At 42.5% G+C, this 19,068-nt stretch overlaps 1 protein-coding gene across 9 annotated transcripts in view; it reads right to left on the minus strand.

Annotated features, from left to right (window-relative positions):
• DPF3 (double PHD fingers 3) overlaps nucleotides 1-19,068 on the minus strand; it is a 193,899-nt gene that overhangs the window by 86,534 nt on the left and 88,297 nt on the right. For all 9 annotated transcript variants that reach the window (XM_019282288.3, XM_039551924.1, XM_039551925.1 and 6 more), the window contains exons 2-3: nucleotides 15,438-15,598; nucleotides 10,218-10,325 (exon numbers count right to left, since the gene is read on the minus strand). In XM_019282288.3, coding sequence (XP_019137833.2) covers nucleotides 10,218-10,325; nucleotides 15,438-15,462 — 133 coding nt within the window. In that variant the 5' untranslated portion in view covers nucleotides 15,463-15,598. The remainder of the gene's footprint in view (nucleotides 1-10,217; nucleotides 10,326-15,437; nucleotides 15,599-19,068) is intronic.

Below are 19,068 nucleotides of genomic sequence, written 5' to 3' on the forward strand. Positions count from 1 at the left end.
TGTTAACATTTTCTTCTATAAAGCAGTGCATAGGTTCTACCACACCATTGACCTAGTAGGCCAGTGACTTCACTGGGCTCTATGCAGGATGCTGAGTACCAAACCTGCAAGTCTGCTCCAACCCAGTACCTGACACGTAGATTTAACTTTAGGCATGTGACAAGTCCCATTAATTACTAAAGGATCACTCATGTTCTTAAAGCCCAAGCTCAGGTGCTTTCCTTCGCCGGGGTTAGAGAGCTTGGCATCTTATGAGACTAAGCCCTGGGGACTTGATCCTATAAACCCTTTTTCATGTGATTACCAGAGAATTCCCAGAATTACTCATATGGACACACAAAATAGATGCAATGAATTAGATTAAAAATACCCATTTCCCAGGATCTTGTCTAGTACTTGCATCTGAACTGTACCTGTGCACTGCAAAAACCCTTTTGACGATGTGGATTATCCTTTTCAAGCATTTTTACTTGCGATACTTAGAAAAGGGGCAGTAGGTTTGCCAGCAAGGCTGTTCAGGTTCCGTTCCAGCTGTAAGATTCCTACAGGGCAGATGGCTTCCTGTCTGCCCCTCCCCATGCTGGAGAGCTGGTGATTTGTGCCTTGAGGGAAATGGGTCTGACAGGTTCCAGCATTTCCCCAGGCACCATCCTCTGGGGCTTCCCAAGTGGTTCCCATAGCCCTTTCTTCTGGTAAGCCTTCAGCTTACCTTCACTCCCTTCATTTTAAGGTAAAATTTGTTTATTTAATAAATAAATAATCCTGATGGTTACTTACAATCATCAATGTTAACTTCATAGCAAGGAGATAAATCCCACAGAGCTGTACCTCTCCAGGAGGAATAATTTGTCTCCTAGAGACATGGCATTCTCAATCAGGCCTTGGCAGCTTGAGAGGCACATGCTGAATAACCTCTTCCCAACGACGTGTCCTAGCAGCCACATGTAGGTCAAACACAGTAGCCAAGAACAGAGAGAGAGCAAAACAATGGGCTGGATAGCTCAGAGAGGGTGGCAGCACCACAAGTAAGCTTTCTCTCAAGAAGCCCAGGTCTTTCAAGCCAACGCCATCTCAGCTGCCTGAGCCCTCCCCCACATCTTGCAGATCAAGCCCCGAGAGATGACCTGCAGTCACACTGCAGAGGCTCCAAGGAGATCAACAGCACAGTTCATTCCTTCAATTTAATGGCCTACTGTAGTGACCGAAACATTTTTTCAGAACAGCCTGGCTCCAAAGTCATCATACCTCTATTTTCACAAATATACTAAGTACAGCTAAGATGACACAGCAGTGGAAAAATTACCTTTAAGTGGCTGCACTGCTTCTGAAATTACAAGAGCCTTGTGTCTGTGGGATGCTGCACATGCAGCCTCTGTTCCCATTCCCAGTGACGAGATCCAGAGAACTCAGAAAAACAGACTTAACAGCTCACAAAATTGCCTTATCTTGTTCAGTTGCTACTGCTGCCTTAGCCTGGTGACTAGAGCCAGAGGGGTTGGCTTCAGTGGGCTTTTGATCAAAACCCAGAGAGGTTCCAAAGCCCAGTAGCTTCTTCATGCATCTCTCTCCTAATTATGCAAACTGGCTCAGCCACACAAGAACCAGGAGTAATCCCAGGTGATTCATAGCCATCTTAGCTAAACAACAGAGTTCTCCTGGTAAAACTGTGAATATAAAATACATGTAGTGACCTGTTCCAGATCTTACAAATGAAAGAGAAACTATTTACATGAAGTTAATCCTGTAAATTCTACCAGCATGACTGTGGAGTTAAGCAGCAGAAACAATGTTTTTGTTTTCTTGACTGGACTATTTATAGAATATTATTTACTTTTCTAGAAATGAGTGTTTTACTTCCGTAACTGCAAAATCATGAAATTCCATTTGGGGAAAAATACACATTTACTCACAGTCACTGAGCTGAATTAGCCTAAGAATTTGCAGCTTATCACATGTAACAACACCCAGCAAGAGCAGTGCATGATTTGAAGGAGAGGTTACCACAGCACTGGCAGCCATGACATACAGAAGGCCAGCTCACCAGTGGCCAGAAAAACAAAGCAAGAAGAATTATGCTGTGCAAAACTCGAGATATCTTTCCAGCAATTACACTGCACAGCCAGCCTTGAAAAAACTGGCTCAACAATTCACCTATGGTGAGTCTCTTTATTTGTATATATGGGTGCGTAACAAATTGCTTATTTTTTCATCATCCTGGTACACATAAGCCCAGGCTGTGGACCAGAGCTGGTACACTTCCATACCAGTTTTGCAAGGCTTTCTGCTGATGGCCAAAACATTTAATCCTGGCACTTTGAAGGCTTGGTAAATGCCATGATTCATTCATTTATTTTTATTTAGAGGTATCCCATACCCCTCCCAATCTCTCTCAAAGTATTTATTAGATATCTGTTAGGCACTCCTCTGAGTCAGACAGGTGAGACTGACACCTCCATTTCACATACTGAGAAGCTGAGAGAAAAAGGCATATTCCATTGTCCCTGGTACTGTGTGTAGTCCTGTGTGGGGCACAGGCAATGCAAGGATGTGATGGTGTGGTACAACTTGAAGTGCAGAGATGGGCACCTCTACTGCAGATCAGCAATGGGACAAATACATATTTCACCGCAGGACTTCTATGTCATGATTCTGGTTCTTAGTGCCATGTAAGAAAAAAAGCAAACTTTATCTGGCCAGAGATCTGGACCAGCAAAGGTCCCTGTTGTAGGTAGAATTTAAAGGTGAAGGATGAGATGGAATAAACTGTTTAAATGTATAATAGAAAGAAGCTGATTTGCAAGGAGATCCCACACTGATGAGTTTTCTCTTGGTGACAGAAAGTCACTTTTTCTAATCCAAGTCGTAGTTGGATGTGTAAGTGCCTTAAAGCAGCAGCTCTTGCTTGTGGTGCCATGTCCTGCTGTGAAGACAAGATTAGTGGAGAATTGGAGCCTACTGTTTCAATTCAGTAGCATTGATGGACTCATCTGTAAGCTGCAGGCTTAGCTGATGAATAAACACATACTTAAATTTAGACCAGAAGTCCAAAAGAAAAGGTCCAGCAGAATTCAGTATTCATATTGGTATTTAAAAAAAAAAAAAAAAAACCAACAGCAAAGAAAAAACCCAAATACCTTTCGGCATCCCTGCTCCCAGATTTGGATTCATAATGTAAAGCTTCATTTTGTTCTGAAGTGCTATGGAAATGTGACATAGATAGGTACATGATAGACCAAGCTCAGGACTCAGCACGGCCAGGGTGTAGATGTGCTTTCTAACAAATCAAATGGGAACCGAAAACCATCCACCCTCCCTGTGACAAAAAGTTAAGGGGTATTTTTTGTTTTCTTCTACATGAGGTGACAAAGATAAAGACGGGTGAGGATGGGTGAGAGTGAGATCTGCTCTAGGCTCAACCCAGCCCAGGTGCCGCTCCCAGCAAACGCCGGTCGGAGCGCGGGCCGTTCCCGCCGCGGGGGAGCCCCGCCGGGAGCGGCCACGGAGCGGCCCCGGCGCGGAGCTCCCGCTGCCCGCCGCGCCCTCTGCCGGCCCCGCCGCGCCGCTGCAGCCGCCGCGCCCGCCGCAACCGCAACCGCGCCGGCACCGCCGGCCGGCGGGACTGAACATCCTGAACCCAGGCCTGTTTTAAAGGACCTATTACAAAAGGCGAGGAGAGTTGGGGGTTTTGTTTGCTTTTCAACACAAAGGACTTCAGAATGCAGAAGCACTTGAATAAAAAGCAGATTTTAAATGACATTTTAATTTCGGAATTTTGCAGGGCCAGGAGCAGAACTCACAGAAGTTTGCTAACAGGCTATTAAAGTTCATCTTATATGAGAAATCCAGACCAAATCATGAGAAAAACAAACCTGCTCCTGTCAAGTCAGCTCAACCCCAAATGCAGGGTTCATCATGGCAAATGTTGATAAAAGCCATGAACAATTAAAAAACCTAAAATAAGCTCTACACAAAAGGTAACTTTGGTAAACTCATATCTGCAGAAATCTTTCAGAAGTCTGAACAGCTGACATGTTTATATTATATCCTCCTTCAGGAATATTGTATCCAATTCATCTGCATATTACAGACATACTCTTATCAGGCACCAGAAATATTCCGCTGATTATGATCCTAAGATAGTCTTAATGGACCTTAAAAGGAGCCACAGGCAGGTTTTATAACATAACATGACCTTTAATTACAGAGATAATAGTAGAAAAACTGTCAAATAGTAGGAAAAGGGTTTTTTTAAGATGTGCCTCTCTTTACAGTGTTCATAGCGAAACAACACTGCTGTCTTGTAGTACAGAAGAGGAACCAACATGTGATTGTGTAGAAATTGCTGAAATCAAAAGTGAAACTAGTCAATATTAATTGGCCTATGGGAGAAAAAAATATAAAAGGAAATTTTCAATAAATTAAGTGTTTTGAATTTTTTATTTTGGCTCTAATATCTTTGAGTGAAACTGGGCATGGCAACCAGAAACGGAAAAAATAATACGGAACTCAGTAGGACTGTATTCTTTCTGTGTTCTTGGGTTTGACTTCCAGCTGTACCACAAACCTCTGCTTAAACCATCATAGAAATAATTCGTTCCCTTTGTCGCTCATTTCTCCATTTTGGAATCAAGCTACCTCCTTCACTATATTTTGTATATCTGGACTGTAAGTACATGGCTAAGAAGACTTCACAGCAACCCCTGGGATGATGGTCTAACATGCTGCTTGAGTCTCTAGATGCTATCATACAAGTGATACTACTGCAAATTCTGTTCTTTGGTTTTTAATGTCATCTTAACTTTATCTTGGTGAAGTGCCCCATCTTAAAGACCACAGACCTCCACAGACATGCTGAGCATCTCCCCCAGGAGCTGGGAGCACTCCTCACTTCCCAGGAAATACACGGTATCTTGTACAATCAGTCACAGTCTCCACAAGGTAAACTGAGATGCTTTAAAGAGATAACAGCTTATCTGTAAGGATTTTGTTCATTCATTCACAAGCACATTCACCTAGGTATACCCCATATGCCAGATTAAAAACAGATCAGGGATTGTTCAACTGGAACTAAAAATCTGTTTTCAGTACTTTCTTCAAACAACTTTACCATGGTTCATAATAGCAAAAGAAAAATATTTTTGTTTGTTTTTACTATTCAACAGCTGGTAAAAAAGCCCATTTCTGTAGCTCAACTGAACACTGGACTGCCCAGACATAAGTAACAGGACAGACACTACTAGGACAAGACCCCAGCTCATTCTCAGCACAGTAGTAGCATAAACAAACTCTACTCCACACCCTCCAGGCAGGTGGGAAGGCTGCCCACTCTGAAACCTCACTGTGGGCTTTCAGTCCAAAACCAAAGGACATCAGCAAATTGACACAAAAGCTTTACAGTCATATTCTTTAGACTTACACACCATGTGAAATAAAAGCTCTGTGGGTATGTATGTGTGCATCTATATTTAGCCATCTTGTAAGACTGAAGTAGGACACTACCAATTTAAACTCCACAAGGTTTTTGGCCACACTCACTGTATCTGTTCTCATCTGCATAGGTGCAAAGCTTGGGTAATACTTGCCTGTCAGCAGGGTTTACTGTAGGCAGTACCACTTCCACAATTTTGATAGCTGACCCAACACATAATCATGATACTTCCCAGCACCACAAAACCACTAAGTATATAGGAAAAGGATCAATTATGATTTCAAGGGGCCTCGGGTCTAATCCAGGATCTCCCTCTCGTTTCTAACACACCTCTGTCCAACTGCTCTGATTTTACCAAGGGCCAGAACCCTACTGCTTGCCATCACAGCACCTGCAGTTCACAGTGGTGGTAAGAGTTAAAAATTCTCCTTTTTCTCCCACTCCACTGGAAGAAACACTACCTAGCTCAACCCTCCCCCTCACCCATTCCCACACTTCTCAGGCTCAGGAGCTCAGCTCTGTTCTTGCTCTTTTACTGGGCAGGAGAGCAGCCAGATGAGTGAACATGGAAGCACAAGCTGCTTACAGCCCTCCCACTGCTCTGTGCTGAAGTGCCATGCAAATACCACTGCTCGACTCTGCAGAGAACCAGGTTTCCCGTACTCGGTTGAACAGAAGTCTAGTTTCACAAATATTCTGAGAGTATCAACACCTAATAAGTTTAAAATTCTGCACCTAGGAAATGTATCTGGGAAAACATAATCCAGGAGTGCAGGACAGGATGGGATCTGCCTGGCTGGGGAGCAGCTCTGTGAAAAGGGACGTCAGTGTCCTGGTGGACCATAAGCTCAATATGAATGAACAGTGTGCTGCTAATAAAATAAAGCCAACAGGATACTGGGTTGCATCAGCAAGGGCATCACCAGCAGAGATAAAGAAGTCATTATCATATTCACTGCTTGTCAGGCCATACCTGGAATACAGTACCCAGTTTTGGTCCCTGCTATACCAAAGAGAGGTGGACAGTCTGGAGGGCGTCAAGGGAAGGGCTACAAAGATGATCAAAGGCCTGGGAAGCCTGCCATATGGCTGTCTGAGAGAACTGGGTTTGTTCAGGCTTGAGAAGAGAAAGCTTAGGGGAGACTTTGTCACTGTGTTCCAGTATTTAAAGAGTGGCTACAAAGGTGAAGACTCCCTTTTTACAGAGTCACATGAATAATATGAAGGCTAATGGGTACAAGTTACTCCTGGGGAAATTCCAGCTAGACACAAGAGGAAAATTTTTCACATTGGGAACAATCAGCCATTGGAATCATCTCCCCAGGGCAGTGGTAGATTCCCTAACACTGGACAGGGTGCTGAGACATCTTGTCTAGTCTGTGCCAAGGAAGGTTGGACCAGATGATCCTTGAGGTCCCTTTCAATATGGTATTCTGTGAACCTAAGACATCACAGTATTAGCAAGATGTCAATATATTGCCCATGGCCCAGGATTTGTTTCAAATCTGTACCAGTGTTCATAGAAGTCTTGACTGCTACACTGTAATGACTCGTGTAACAGCTCATACCCATTACAAAAATGAACTCTAGGCTGCACCTGAGCCATAATGCTTGGTTTTGATAATAGGAATATAACTTACAGATGAAAGATGAAGACCAGGCCATATGAAAGTAAATGTCAGGAATACTTAGTGAAATTCCTGAAGATCTGGTCATATTATTGACTGTATTGTCAGTAAAGGCACTATCACAAGTAAGTATTGGCAATACTTTATTTCTCCTGCATGTCTCCTGGATAGGCTACTGGATGGGACGGAGGATGCTTAGAAATAGCACAAACATGAGCACTGCTAGATGTTTGAACAAACCACTTTACTAGGGCAATGCATGCATGTAACTCTGAATATGGTGGCAGAGGAAAACAGGCATCTAAAGGCTGCCTCAGCAACTCCTGTTCCAGTGTTCATACCTTTACAACTTTGGCTGTAAATATTCTTAAAACCAAACACCTTCATCTTAAACCAAATAAAAGCAACAGATAAGGACAACAAAAGCACCATCTTGTATTAAGAAGTAGGCGTCAACTGATCCCAGGAGAAACATTATAGTGCATCTTGCATTTTACAAAAAAACAGCAGACCTTTGGAGCATGATTATTTTCCTCATTAGGTTTTGGTATTACCAAATGTGAAACTCTCACTCACTGAGTTGTGTCATGCACTACATAGACCTGTAAAAGTAGGTTAAAATTATAAATGCTATACTATTACCAAATACTTTATTGTACCCTTTAACTGCTGGCAAGACAGTAGTTTGATTCTGCTTACTGACCAGCCAATGGCTACCTATGACTTACCAAAACAAAAATCCTAGGTCTGTATATCTCCTGACTTCTGAATACAACTTATTGCTATAATAAGCCACTCCAAAAGCCCAGGCACAGTCCAAGCAAGTATTCACACCCCTGGTGCCAATCCCATTGACTGCTGGAATGGCAAATTTTGGAGCAAAGATCCTCATCTGTGTTTGTTACAGTGGTTGTCTCACAAGAAGTACTTCTACACTGTTAACATAATACAACTAAGGTTTAGCCCTAATTTGATGTTGTAGATGTGCATTGCTTGTACATGCCATAAAACAATTATAAATATACATAAAAATATATCAAGAATTCCACAGCCTCCTCTATAAAAATCAGCTATTTGAGTATTAACCAAGCACAAGCACTCTCTAGCTGCTGAGAACAGCTCTAATGAATGGAATGCCCAAGCCCTATGTGGAGTGAAACTATGAAACATTTAGATTAGATTTCTTTCAAATTTATTTTACATGTCCTTCAGCTGTCATCTCTGTGCCACTTAAGAGATCTTAAATTTCCACATCTTTGCCCCACACAACCATCAGATGTTTAACTGAGGACTAAAGAAGTCAGCATTAGGTAGCTTCCTAGGTTCAGCATTAGGTTTTATAACAGTATTCCCCTCCAAAACCTACAGTATTTCTGCTGTCCATATCAAAAATAAATTATATTCTCTTTCTCCCAAATTGTCAAAAGCTACCTTTAAATGGAGATCCAATGTTTTCCATAGGTTTTATACTTTCAAATCAGAGAAGGGAAAAATCCCACTTTTGGCTAGTGAGTATATTCTGGATATGCACAGATGGAATGAAATTATTTTGTGGTATAACTGATAAGGAAAGTTAATCACTAGATAGAAATTGGTTGGAAAATAGATTTAAATGGCAGAGCAATATAACTCGCCTTATTTGGTTGCCACCGGCAATGCAACAAAACTAGCACTCCTGAGATGCAGAGGAGATGTTTATAGCAGGGAAAACAACACAGAGACAGACATGCTGAGGTCTCTTTATCTGATAACTTTGTGGTAATTGCCTTTCATGCCCTGTGGCATGTAGGATGCACTAATTTGGCATTCAGTGAGTACAGCAAAGAAGAGGAATACAAGCAAAAAAGAGTCAAACCCTCCCCTACTGCTTTACCTTACAAAATTACCAAGGCACAGCAGTACTGGCATCATCACAAAGTCTGAGGTAGGCACTTCTATGAGCCAACATCATCCTCTTCCTAGAGTCCAGTCTCATTTTCATCAATGTACATGACTGATTTCATCAGCTCTTTCCAAGCAGCTCTGCTGTGAGGTCTAGTTCTATTTGCTGGCTGAGACTTTGCCCTTGGTTTGAACCCCAACTGAATGTTATAGGCATTTCTTCCTCTTGTCCAACTGTCCGCTGATGTCTCCTATATTGAAGGTAGGGAGTTTTGAAAAACTATTTCTACCAGAATCAACAGAAATTTTGCCTCTGATTTTAATGGGTTTAGAACTTGTCTCTGTTGCTCTTTCCTCTCTTTTCACCAACTCCTGCATAGAAGCAAAGTCATCAGTATTGCTGAGCACAGCTCAGTTCCCAGGCACCTTCTTCTGTCAAACAGGTTTTTTTAAATATTCTTAATTTACATTTGGGGCTTTTCTCCTGTACTTTTTATACTGACAGTGTCTCACCTCTTAAAAACCACATACAGCTGTGAGTATATGTGTTCCCTCTTTCTCATAATAGCTGACCCCAGAGACAGCAAGCTTTTATTACTAACTTCAGGGAAGAATGCACAACACTACATTCTACCTGACACAGCTGCAGCTCCTCCACATCTGCTTTACAGTCACTCATTCAGCATCCAGACTCATCACTTCAAGTAGTTTAATTGTGGGAGAAGAGTAGCAAGGACAAGAAGAATGAAAGAATAATGGACAAAGGTACACGTACAGGCAGAAAAAATACACAAATGTGGCATATGCTCACTGTTTTTTATTATTTGTTGTTTATAATCTGGTCATACCCCTTGTCACCAGCCTCACTAAGAAAAATCTTATCAGCGTACTTACTGTTCTACACACACAGTGGTTTTTTTCACAGAGATTAGGCAGCAGATGTCAGTGAGACTTTGTATTAGTAATGCACTGAAGAAATAATTAGTAATACATTGATTCTTTGCATCCTTATGAATTTGCTAATAGAAGCCAGGATTCAACCCTACAGAAGTTAAATTCAGCTTCCATTGTGCTCAATACAAGTTGTTCACATTTTCATAAGGGATGAGTTGTATGCAGCGGGTTTGGTGGTTATGGTTACAGCAAATCAAGTAAGATGCAACAGATGCAACGAGAAATGGTTGGAAAGCAGCAAAGATAAAGTCCAAGGTCTAAATGCCAGGTTTGCATGTATGCCAGCTGTTCTGCAGCTTGGGAGAGGCAGGCAAACAAATACTTACCAGGTTTAATTTCCAGCAGCTTCAGCCTGGAATCCTCAGGGGGATGCAAACGCCTCTTTTTGCGCCAGCAACGTGCTGGGTATGTGTACAGCTGACCTGGGGCCAGGCCTGAAGATTAAAGGCAAAAAATTAATCACATTTCAGTTTGGAAACCACAAGCACTCTCTAGCATCTTTGTTCTTGCCCTCCCAGCCTCTCCTTGTTGGAGGGTTCAATTCTGCAAATCATGAGGCAGAGCTACACACTCAAGGCATCCAGTGCTCCTGAGGCTTCTCAGCACCTCTTGGGATCAGGCCTACAGAGAATCTAGGTCTCACTTAGACACTTCACTCAGCTCACTGAAACCAGAGCTGCACATAAATAATTTGTGATTTCTTCAGGGTAAATAGAATTTCAGACTCTCCTGGGTCACAAGGGCGATGCCTCCTCCACACGCAGAGAAAGCCCCTTGAGAGAGAAGAGATGAAGTTCTGACATGCAAATCTTGAGCCCCTGATGCACAGAGCAGCTCAGGAAATTTGTGTCTTCCAAATGGGAGCAAACCAAGATCCAAGAGGTCTGACTCTGTATTTTTGCTTACATTCTGGACTTCTGTCTGAACACCAGTTCTTCATTTTGACTCTTACTTCCTCATGCCAGTATGCTGAATGAGGGAGGAGATACAGCAATAATGTTTATATCATTGCACATTCCCTTAAACCACATTTGGCATCACTGGCTTTTGAGTTGCCCTGGCTCTCCTGACAGACACCCTTCAGCCAGTGTTGAAGCTATACTTTGCTTTCTTGCATTCAGGACACAGCAGGGCTTTGTGAATGCTTCACTAATAGGGGCACAGAAGCACACTGGCAAGTGCTTCAAAGCATCCTCAACTGCCGCAGATAGTCATGACACACAGAAATACCCAGCAAGACAGAGAAAAGTTGGAGGAATTTAATTCTCTCCTCTGCTTTCCCTGCCCTCTCTGTCCACCAGTTGCTTTGGCTCCTCTGCCCTTCTGCTGTTGCTGCTGTCGTGAAGGAGCTACAAAGCATGACTGCAATTCCAGACTCATTGTCCTCAAAAACCAGGTAAGACCACGTAAGAGAGAGGAGAGGAGTGGTGTTGCTATATCTGAAACTGTACAAACAGTGAACAGCTGGACAGCATCAGGGGGGTGCCAGTAAATCAGAACAGCTCAAGGGCAGGAGGATGGCCCAAGAGTTCTCTCCTCTCTTCTGATGCAGCCAGGAGAGACTATCAGCTTGGGAACAAAAGTGACTCACCAGACCAAATGAGGATAATGAAAAAAAACCATCCTACTTACTTGGGGGTGGTGAGGAAGACACAATAACATAATTCACCTCGAGGGCATGTGCTAATCAAATTCTGCAAGTGAGTTCCTGGGTTTTAATATTTCAACTGTTGGGAATGCCAGTTCAGACCCCAGCACCTTCTACCTACTTCCAAGGCCTTGGAGCATCTACAGCATACTGCCCGAGTATGGCCAAGAGACGGAGTATTTGCAGAGCTCCTGGCTGTCTCAGGGCACAGAATGCTATTGAACTTGGACTTTTCACGCCCTTCTTTCATAGATGCCCAGAAAGCTGGGCATTGTGCCCATCTCAGGAAGGACACATTTCAGAACAGGTTGCTTAAGACCAGTTTGGGAATAAAAATGTGAATAACTAGCACTTATACAGTGTTTGGACACCCTTCTTCATGCCACTTTGCAAACATTAACCACTGCAACCAATTGCTATAATGATGAGGTGGATTGTGCCTGGCTCTGATGTGAGTAATTAAAGAGGTGGAGGCAAGAAGCCCCACCCTTTCACAGCAGGTCCTGTACAAGGACTTGAATGCAATATTGAAATGGCAATTGCCAGATCAAAGCAATAGGACAGAGAATCCATTGCCCAGGCCTCCACAGAGGAGCCATTTGAAAGAATAAGTACCACGGCTTTTGTCCCAGACAGAGAGGAGCAAAGATCTACTAGTTTTGGGGGAATATCTGCTAATGTGAGCACTCTTACATGAAAGAACAGTTCTGGATTCAGCCAGGACAGTGAAAGCCAACTATATACTACATGCTGAAAGCCCAACTAGAAACTTGAAAGGAGAGAGGTAGGAAAGCCTCTTCCTTAGAGGGTGGCAGGCAGATCAATAAGAGACGGATGATCCAACATCCACCTCCGCACCCCTTGAGGTAAGCCCTCTGTTCCTACTCACAATACACCTGTTCATTGATATGCTGCCATCCAATGAACTTAAAACACATACCAGATCTTCACTTCATTGAACCCATCAATGCTACCTTCATTTCTCTACCCTGTTCTCCATCTGTCTCTGTGTCAGCTCACATGAAGTGTAGATCTTACACAAAGGAGAGGCAACAAGGAAAGGGTCAGTGCTGAATGCAGCTCCTTCACAGGCGATCTTGCAGTGAACGTGGAAGTAATGCATGTTACTTTCTTCAGTCCTCTGTGGGTTGTCTCTCCCTCTGGTACCTTATAGGGCAACCAGAGAAGGCTCCAACCATTTGCTTACAGAGGAAATAGCAGAACCTGCAGTGAGTTATGTTGTTTATCTCATTAGTGTAGGAGAGTCATAACTCAAAGCTCATGTGAAAGGCCAGGGGAGGAGGGGAAAAGGAGGGAGTTATGTGCAGTATTGTGTGAAATTAACCCTGAACTGTTTATCATGAGATGCAGATTTCTGACTCCTTTAACAAAGAGGACAGCAAGAACTCAAATTAATATGCTGAGTTTCTGACTCTCCTCTGTTTTTCAAGTCTGTGTAAGTGAAAAGAGGTCCTGGAGCTTTACCATTTGTCTTTATCTAGTTTTTCAGGTTAGGGATAGTAAATGGTAGTGAGCACAGCACACAAGACAGATACCAGGATGGCTGGCAGAGAATTTTCAGAGCCCTTTAGTATGGGCACAAGCACATTGTGTAAACCAAAACCAGGCATGCTAAAACTGCAGAGGGATGCCTTGACTCACCATAATACTACAAGAAATAGATTTACGCGAAGACACTCAAGGGAGCACTAAATGGGCTAATAAAAATCAAGAAAGAGGAAAGCAAATATGGGGGAGGAGGGCTGTTTCATTTCACACTGATTATTCTAATTCAAAATAACAAAGTCATCAGATTTGGTGGCCAATGCAGATGCAGGAGACTTCTTTCTCTTGATACTCTCTGACGAATGGTCCACCATTAGTCTCCAGCGCACACCTGCAGGAAAAATATCACCTAGTCCCTTTTGGAGGGCAAGTTGCCAAACAGCTCACTATCAGAAGTGCAGAAGGAAAGATTTGCAGAATGAATTTGCTCAAGATAGGCCACAGAGCTTATGGCTGAGAAAGGCAAAGCAGGACATCTTGGTTCCTGGTGTGATGCTGTAACACATTTATGATGATTCCTTCTGTAAGTGCACAGACACCAATGAGACCCACACAAGTCTATCTCTCTGGAAGTCTATCTCTCTGGAAGTCGCTGTTGACAAAACATTACTTGTGAATATAGTGGATGTACACCTGTAAAAATATATATATATATATATACACACACACCTTCTGACTGTGTTCAGAAGGATAAAAATAGCAGCACCTTACTCATAACAAGAGGAAGGAAAAGAAGAAAGAAAAGAAAAGAAAAGAAAAGAAAAGAAAAGAAAAGAAAAGAAAAGAAAAGAAAAGAAAAGACCTAATTTTGCCAAAGCATAATCTCTTAGGAAGGTGGAATTTTCAGCTGAAACAAAAAACTCGACTGTGGTTATGAAGCAACCCTAGAAAAGAAGGGTTAGTGCAGAAGTTTAGACAACTCCCATCTTGTGAATCACGTTCAGCAGTCCCAAATTACCCCAGTAGTTTTGGTAGCTGAAATATTCTTGGGGTATTTTTAACGCTGTAAAAACACCTGTTGTCTCCTCTGCCAGAAGTGTCTGCATTTTACTATAGAAACAGTTTTCTGATAGTACTGCAAGACAACACGAACTCTACTTTTGATATTTTGGGAATAGGAGGAGTGCAAGGATCCTTCCTTTAGTATATCCTAGGAAAGGGAGAAGGAAAGTTTCAGCTAAGACTCAGCTAGGCACTTTTCAGAAGCAGCAATTGCTTTCTTAGCCCTAGGAGGGCAAAGGAGCATTCTGTGTGTTCCTCCTACTTCACCTCCTGTAAACCAGACAGTGGAAGAGATTAGAGCAGGCTGCACCTTCCCATAATTTCAGATCTAGAATTTGAGGGGGTGGAGGGTGAAGGTGGGAGGGTGTCAAAATAGTTTAGAGAACTGGCATGTATTTATGCACGTGTGCATGTTATACTTCCAGTGCCCATGTACCCTAGGTCCCTTCCTGCCTGGATTCTCTGGGCTGCACTAAAGGGGAAAAAAAAAAAAAGGTAGAAATCCATTTTGGTGCTGTCAAAATATCTGTTCCTTCAGCTAATTATTGGTCAGATACTGAGCTATAACCTAGCCAGATATCCCCAGGGGTTCAGAAGGACTTCTGTCTGAGCAACATCTCCTGTCTTCCGACTGGTGACTGTCGACTGTCCTTTGCCTTTCAAAAAAGGATTTCAGATGGATTTAGTCTAACAAAGGAACAACTGACCAAAGTCTACAAAAATAACAGTGCTGTTTTCCCTTGAGCTTCACTGAGCTGTGGAACAGGCATTAGCTAAAGCTCCTTAAGGAAATATATCGACTTCTTTCTGTACCCAGGGGACCTGCAGCTGCAGAACAGATACCCAAGTTAGCTTGTCCAAAGCAGAACCAGGGCTTATAGGTATATTTCTAACCACCAGAACAATGTTCATTCCATTAACTGGACTCTCCTGTATTTTACTTCAGTTTTATATCCTTCCCAATATAGTTCCTTATTTTCAGCATTCATCTCAGAAACTCCCTTCTCCACCTTGGAGGTAATTCCAGTCCTGCTTAGAGCAGAGCATTGAGTCTTCTGCTCCAGACTGGGATCGATAGTTTGAAAAGAGCTACAATGATGCAGCCTTAGAAACTACCATGTCAGGCACTTCTTTGCGTAGAGTAATTAGCATGAGCTCTCTGCAGTTACCCAAGGAAATCCCCTGCAGGCACAGAGGTTTAGGAGGTTTAGGCAGTTTCTCTTCTGTGTGGCCTGTAGCAGGTTTGAGCTCCTATTAATTAAACCCCATGAGGGCTCAGTGGCCAGCCCTCCATACATGCACATGAATGCACAGACACAACACTACCAACCTGGTCCCCTGTGCCTCTTCTCCATCCAGATGTAGCAGTTGTTCTGAGCTACACCAGTCTGCGAATCCAGGAAGGGAAGGCGGACACTTCGCTCAGCACAGAGCCGGGAGTTGTAGCTGCGACAGTGCTCAATTGCTTCTTTGTAGAACTGGTCCCCGAGTCTGCCAAAAGAGACAGGGCAGACAGTGAGAAAGATTGCACTGCCCCCTCCAACAAGAGTAGAAAAAGGGGCATGAATGGTTGGTTGGTTTGAAAATGGACAAACAGAAAAACTTTGCCTGGACAGATGCAAATGTTGGTGACACGAGACACTGCTGAAGCAGATCATGCAGAAAGTGATGTCAAATTCACCAAAAGATCAGGCTGTCAGGAACCAGACACAGATTTTTTCAGTAGCAGTGTGGCTACTGAATGAGCAAATGATGCAATCACACTGGCCCATGACCCTGGGTCAGGCCCATGTACACCACAGTGAACTCATTTGATTGTTTCTCTTCCCCTGTAGTTTGTCCAGCCAATTCAGCAAACCAGTCATTTCAACCCCATGTTACAGAAGCTACTGCAGTATGTTTTGAGCAACCAGAAAGCCAGCCAAGTTTAGAAGAACTTCACTCCATCATTTCTGGTGTCAAAGACCCCATAAGAGCAAAGACCACAGTCCTCTTATTGTGTGCTTCTGCGACATGAAAACACTCCTTAATCACTGGAGCCATATCTGCAATGGTCATACCAGATGTTTTGTCATAAGCCTTCCAGAGTTTTCCTGGAAGGTGACAAGAGCAGCAGGCTACAACCAGTAGCGACCGGTAAGACCCAGCATGGCAAATGCTGCTTTTCTCTGGAGTCCAGTGGGAAGAACAGTTCTAAAGACAATGTCACTTAATAAATAACTGTTTGTTAAAAAATTCTGTAGAACCTTCATCTTCCATTGAGAAAGGTTTAAAAACCCTGCCTGCTGGAGATTACCAAAATCCTCCCTCCAAATTTCTCTAAACAGGGAAAAGCATCAAAGTAAACTACCCTGAAGACACAAAGCAGCTGTCATGCTGGAGCATTGCAAAGTAGGTGGGCCACACTGCTGAACCTCATTCTTGATCTATTGTCAAGGTGAAATTCAGTCGTGACACGAATAGCTAGGAAAGCTACCTGTTAGGGGTAAGTTCATTAGAAAACAGGAGCAGAGTGATAGATACCATAACTTGCTCTGACCCTGATATTCATTAGTGTGCGAAAAGAGTACAGCACATACAGCAAGTGAGCCAAAGGGATGCATGCACAGAGATAAAAGGGAGTCCCTTTCCTGTTCTATTAGTTGTTTTGCCCACTATCCTCTTCCATAGGCACAACTGGCATTTTAAAATTTTGCACACCTCTGAATGTCAAATCAGTGCAAATTGCTCTGTTTTACCATCTGTATCTTTTTTGTGACTCACATCTTTTAAGTGACTCCTCAGTTGTACGTTATGCTTTACATGAGAGTCAAACTCTTTTCGTCTTGGCTATGCTGGACCAATAGCCTATCACTGACAGGGGCTAAAAGCAGAGGCTTAGGGAAGAGCACAAATACAGCAAATACCAAGAGAGACACCTCTAGTTCCCCCTTCTCAATTCTGATAATCGGAACTTAATTTACCCAAGTCTCAGGTTATCCAATGATGGGGAGATCAGAACATCCTTTGGCTACAGAGACTTCGTAAGGGTTTTTCAGAGGTTTTGTGCAGCAGTGAACATCTGTGTGACCATGGTGCCTCTCAGACTTGTCCTCCCCTGCTGACCACCAGCTCCTGGGCAGCTGCCAGTGCAGGGATCTTTGGAGGGCAACTGAAGGAGAGAGCTCTCTGGACTGTGTAAGTGGAGGGTACAGCCGTGGGCAGAGTGTGTACAGCAGGATCCCTGCAGACACTGAATCCCCTGCAATGACCCCAAATGCCCTTTTCCATAAAAAGGCAGGGGGGGAAGGGAAGGGGACCAGGGGAGAAAGGAAAAGATAAGCTGCACTACTATACAAAGAATGTGACTAGGAAGAAATGAAATCTTATTAAAAGCTGTAATTAAAGTTGTACACTTGTGTAATCAAAGTCAGTAACAAGGAGACCCCAGCTGATCAAAGACTAACAGCTCTTTCCACAAACACATGAGTTTCCTCAGAGCTATGTCAGATTCCTTCTATATTAAACCAGGGATGCTCTCTAACTCTAAGGAGTTTACTGAAAAGAAAAGCATAGCTGTGTGACAAAAAATTGCCACCACTGCATAAGTCTTCCTTATGCCAAAAATCACTTCAGTCATTAGAATATGCGCACCACAAAGCATCCATATTAACAAAGACAATACATCTCAGCAACCCAGATATAGGATCTGACTGGAGATTGCTTCAGTTTCCACCTTGCTCTAAGACTGAAAATAACTGTAAGTCTTCAAATGTAAAATATTTGACTTTAAATCACATTATCAAGTAGAGAAATTTTCACATTTTTCTAAGAGGGAGAAAAGAGGTTTTGAGATCCTAATGGCAGAGAAGCAACCAAGCTAATAGGTCAAATTCACTCTTGACACAATCTTGCAGTCTAGATGTTTCATTACATTAATTTTAAAGATTTTAAATATGCACTTTTTGCCTTAAAGAAAAATAACAATTTAGAAGTATTCAGTCACCTCCATATTTTAAGAAAGCTTGCCTTGGCTCCACTACAGAAAGCATGATCAAAAAAATGCAGTTTTGTAAGTATTCACTGGAAAGATATTCAGATACTGAGACCTTGAGGAATTGTCCTGGCCTTAATTATAAATTGAATTTTTTTTTAAAAGTGACAAATAATCAAATATAGGAAAGTAAAGAAACGGTATTTCCTTGTGACACTCATATATCAGTGGTAAACAGCTTCCCTGAATTTACTTTTGAGTGCCTAGTTGTTTTGTTTTACCATTAGTCTTTATTGGAGGGATTCTGACACATTCCTAACTTCAGTTATTTTTTTTTTAAAAGAACTTCAAACTTAGCGATATTTTTTCATTTTTTGTGCTACATATCTAAACACAGCATGTTTTATTTTATGCAGGAAAAAACAGAAAGTATATTAAAATAAGGGCAAAAAAGGGGGAGTACGGTCCTATTGTTGTGTTCATCACTGTGGAGTCAGGGAGGTGGGACAAATCCCAGCCCCTTCCCAGGAGGTTTACAATGGAACTGGAGAACAGACAAGGGTGGGAATAAGACCGGAGAGCACATGAGCTCAAATGAAACTCAAACAGATCTGTTGAGTTTGAGCAAGTGAGATACAAGAAGAGAAAAAAATGAATATTATAAAGTGTATCATATGTCAGAAAAAAGATTAATTATCTGTTTCATGCTTCATAGTTTTCCCAAACTGTGTTGCTATGGAAGACTTACACTTCAACTCCTGAAAAAGTATCTGTAAAAACTATGGGGAATTTCCGCATTATTTTTATGAAAAGTATGTATGAGTCAGTGCTGTGCTGTGACTGACTGCAAGGGTCAATTCTTCCCTTTGGACAGGGGAGTTAAAGGTCACACAGACTTGTCTAGATTGATATTAATGACACAAAATCATCAGCATATGTGCAGATTTTAAAGATGCTGGGGAAAAAAAAGCAAGGAGTAGACATGAAC

Source organism: Corvus cornix, chromosome 5 (genome assembly GCF_000738735.6).
Source record: "Corvus cornix cornix isolate S_Up_H32 chromosome 5, ASM73873v5, whole genome shotgun sequence".
Taxonomy (NCBI): domain Eukaryota; kingdom Metazoa; phylum Chordata; class Aves; order Passeriformes; family Corvidae; genus Corvus; species Corvus cornix.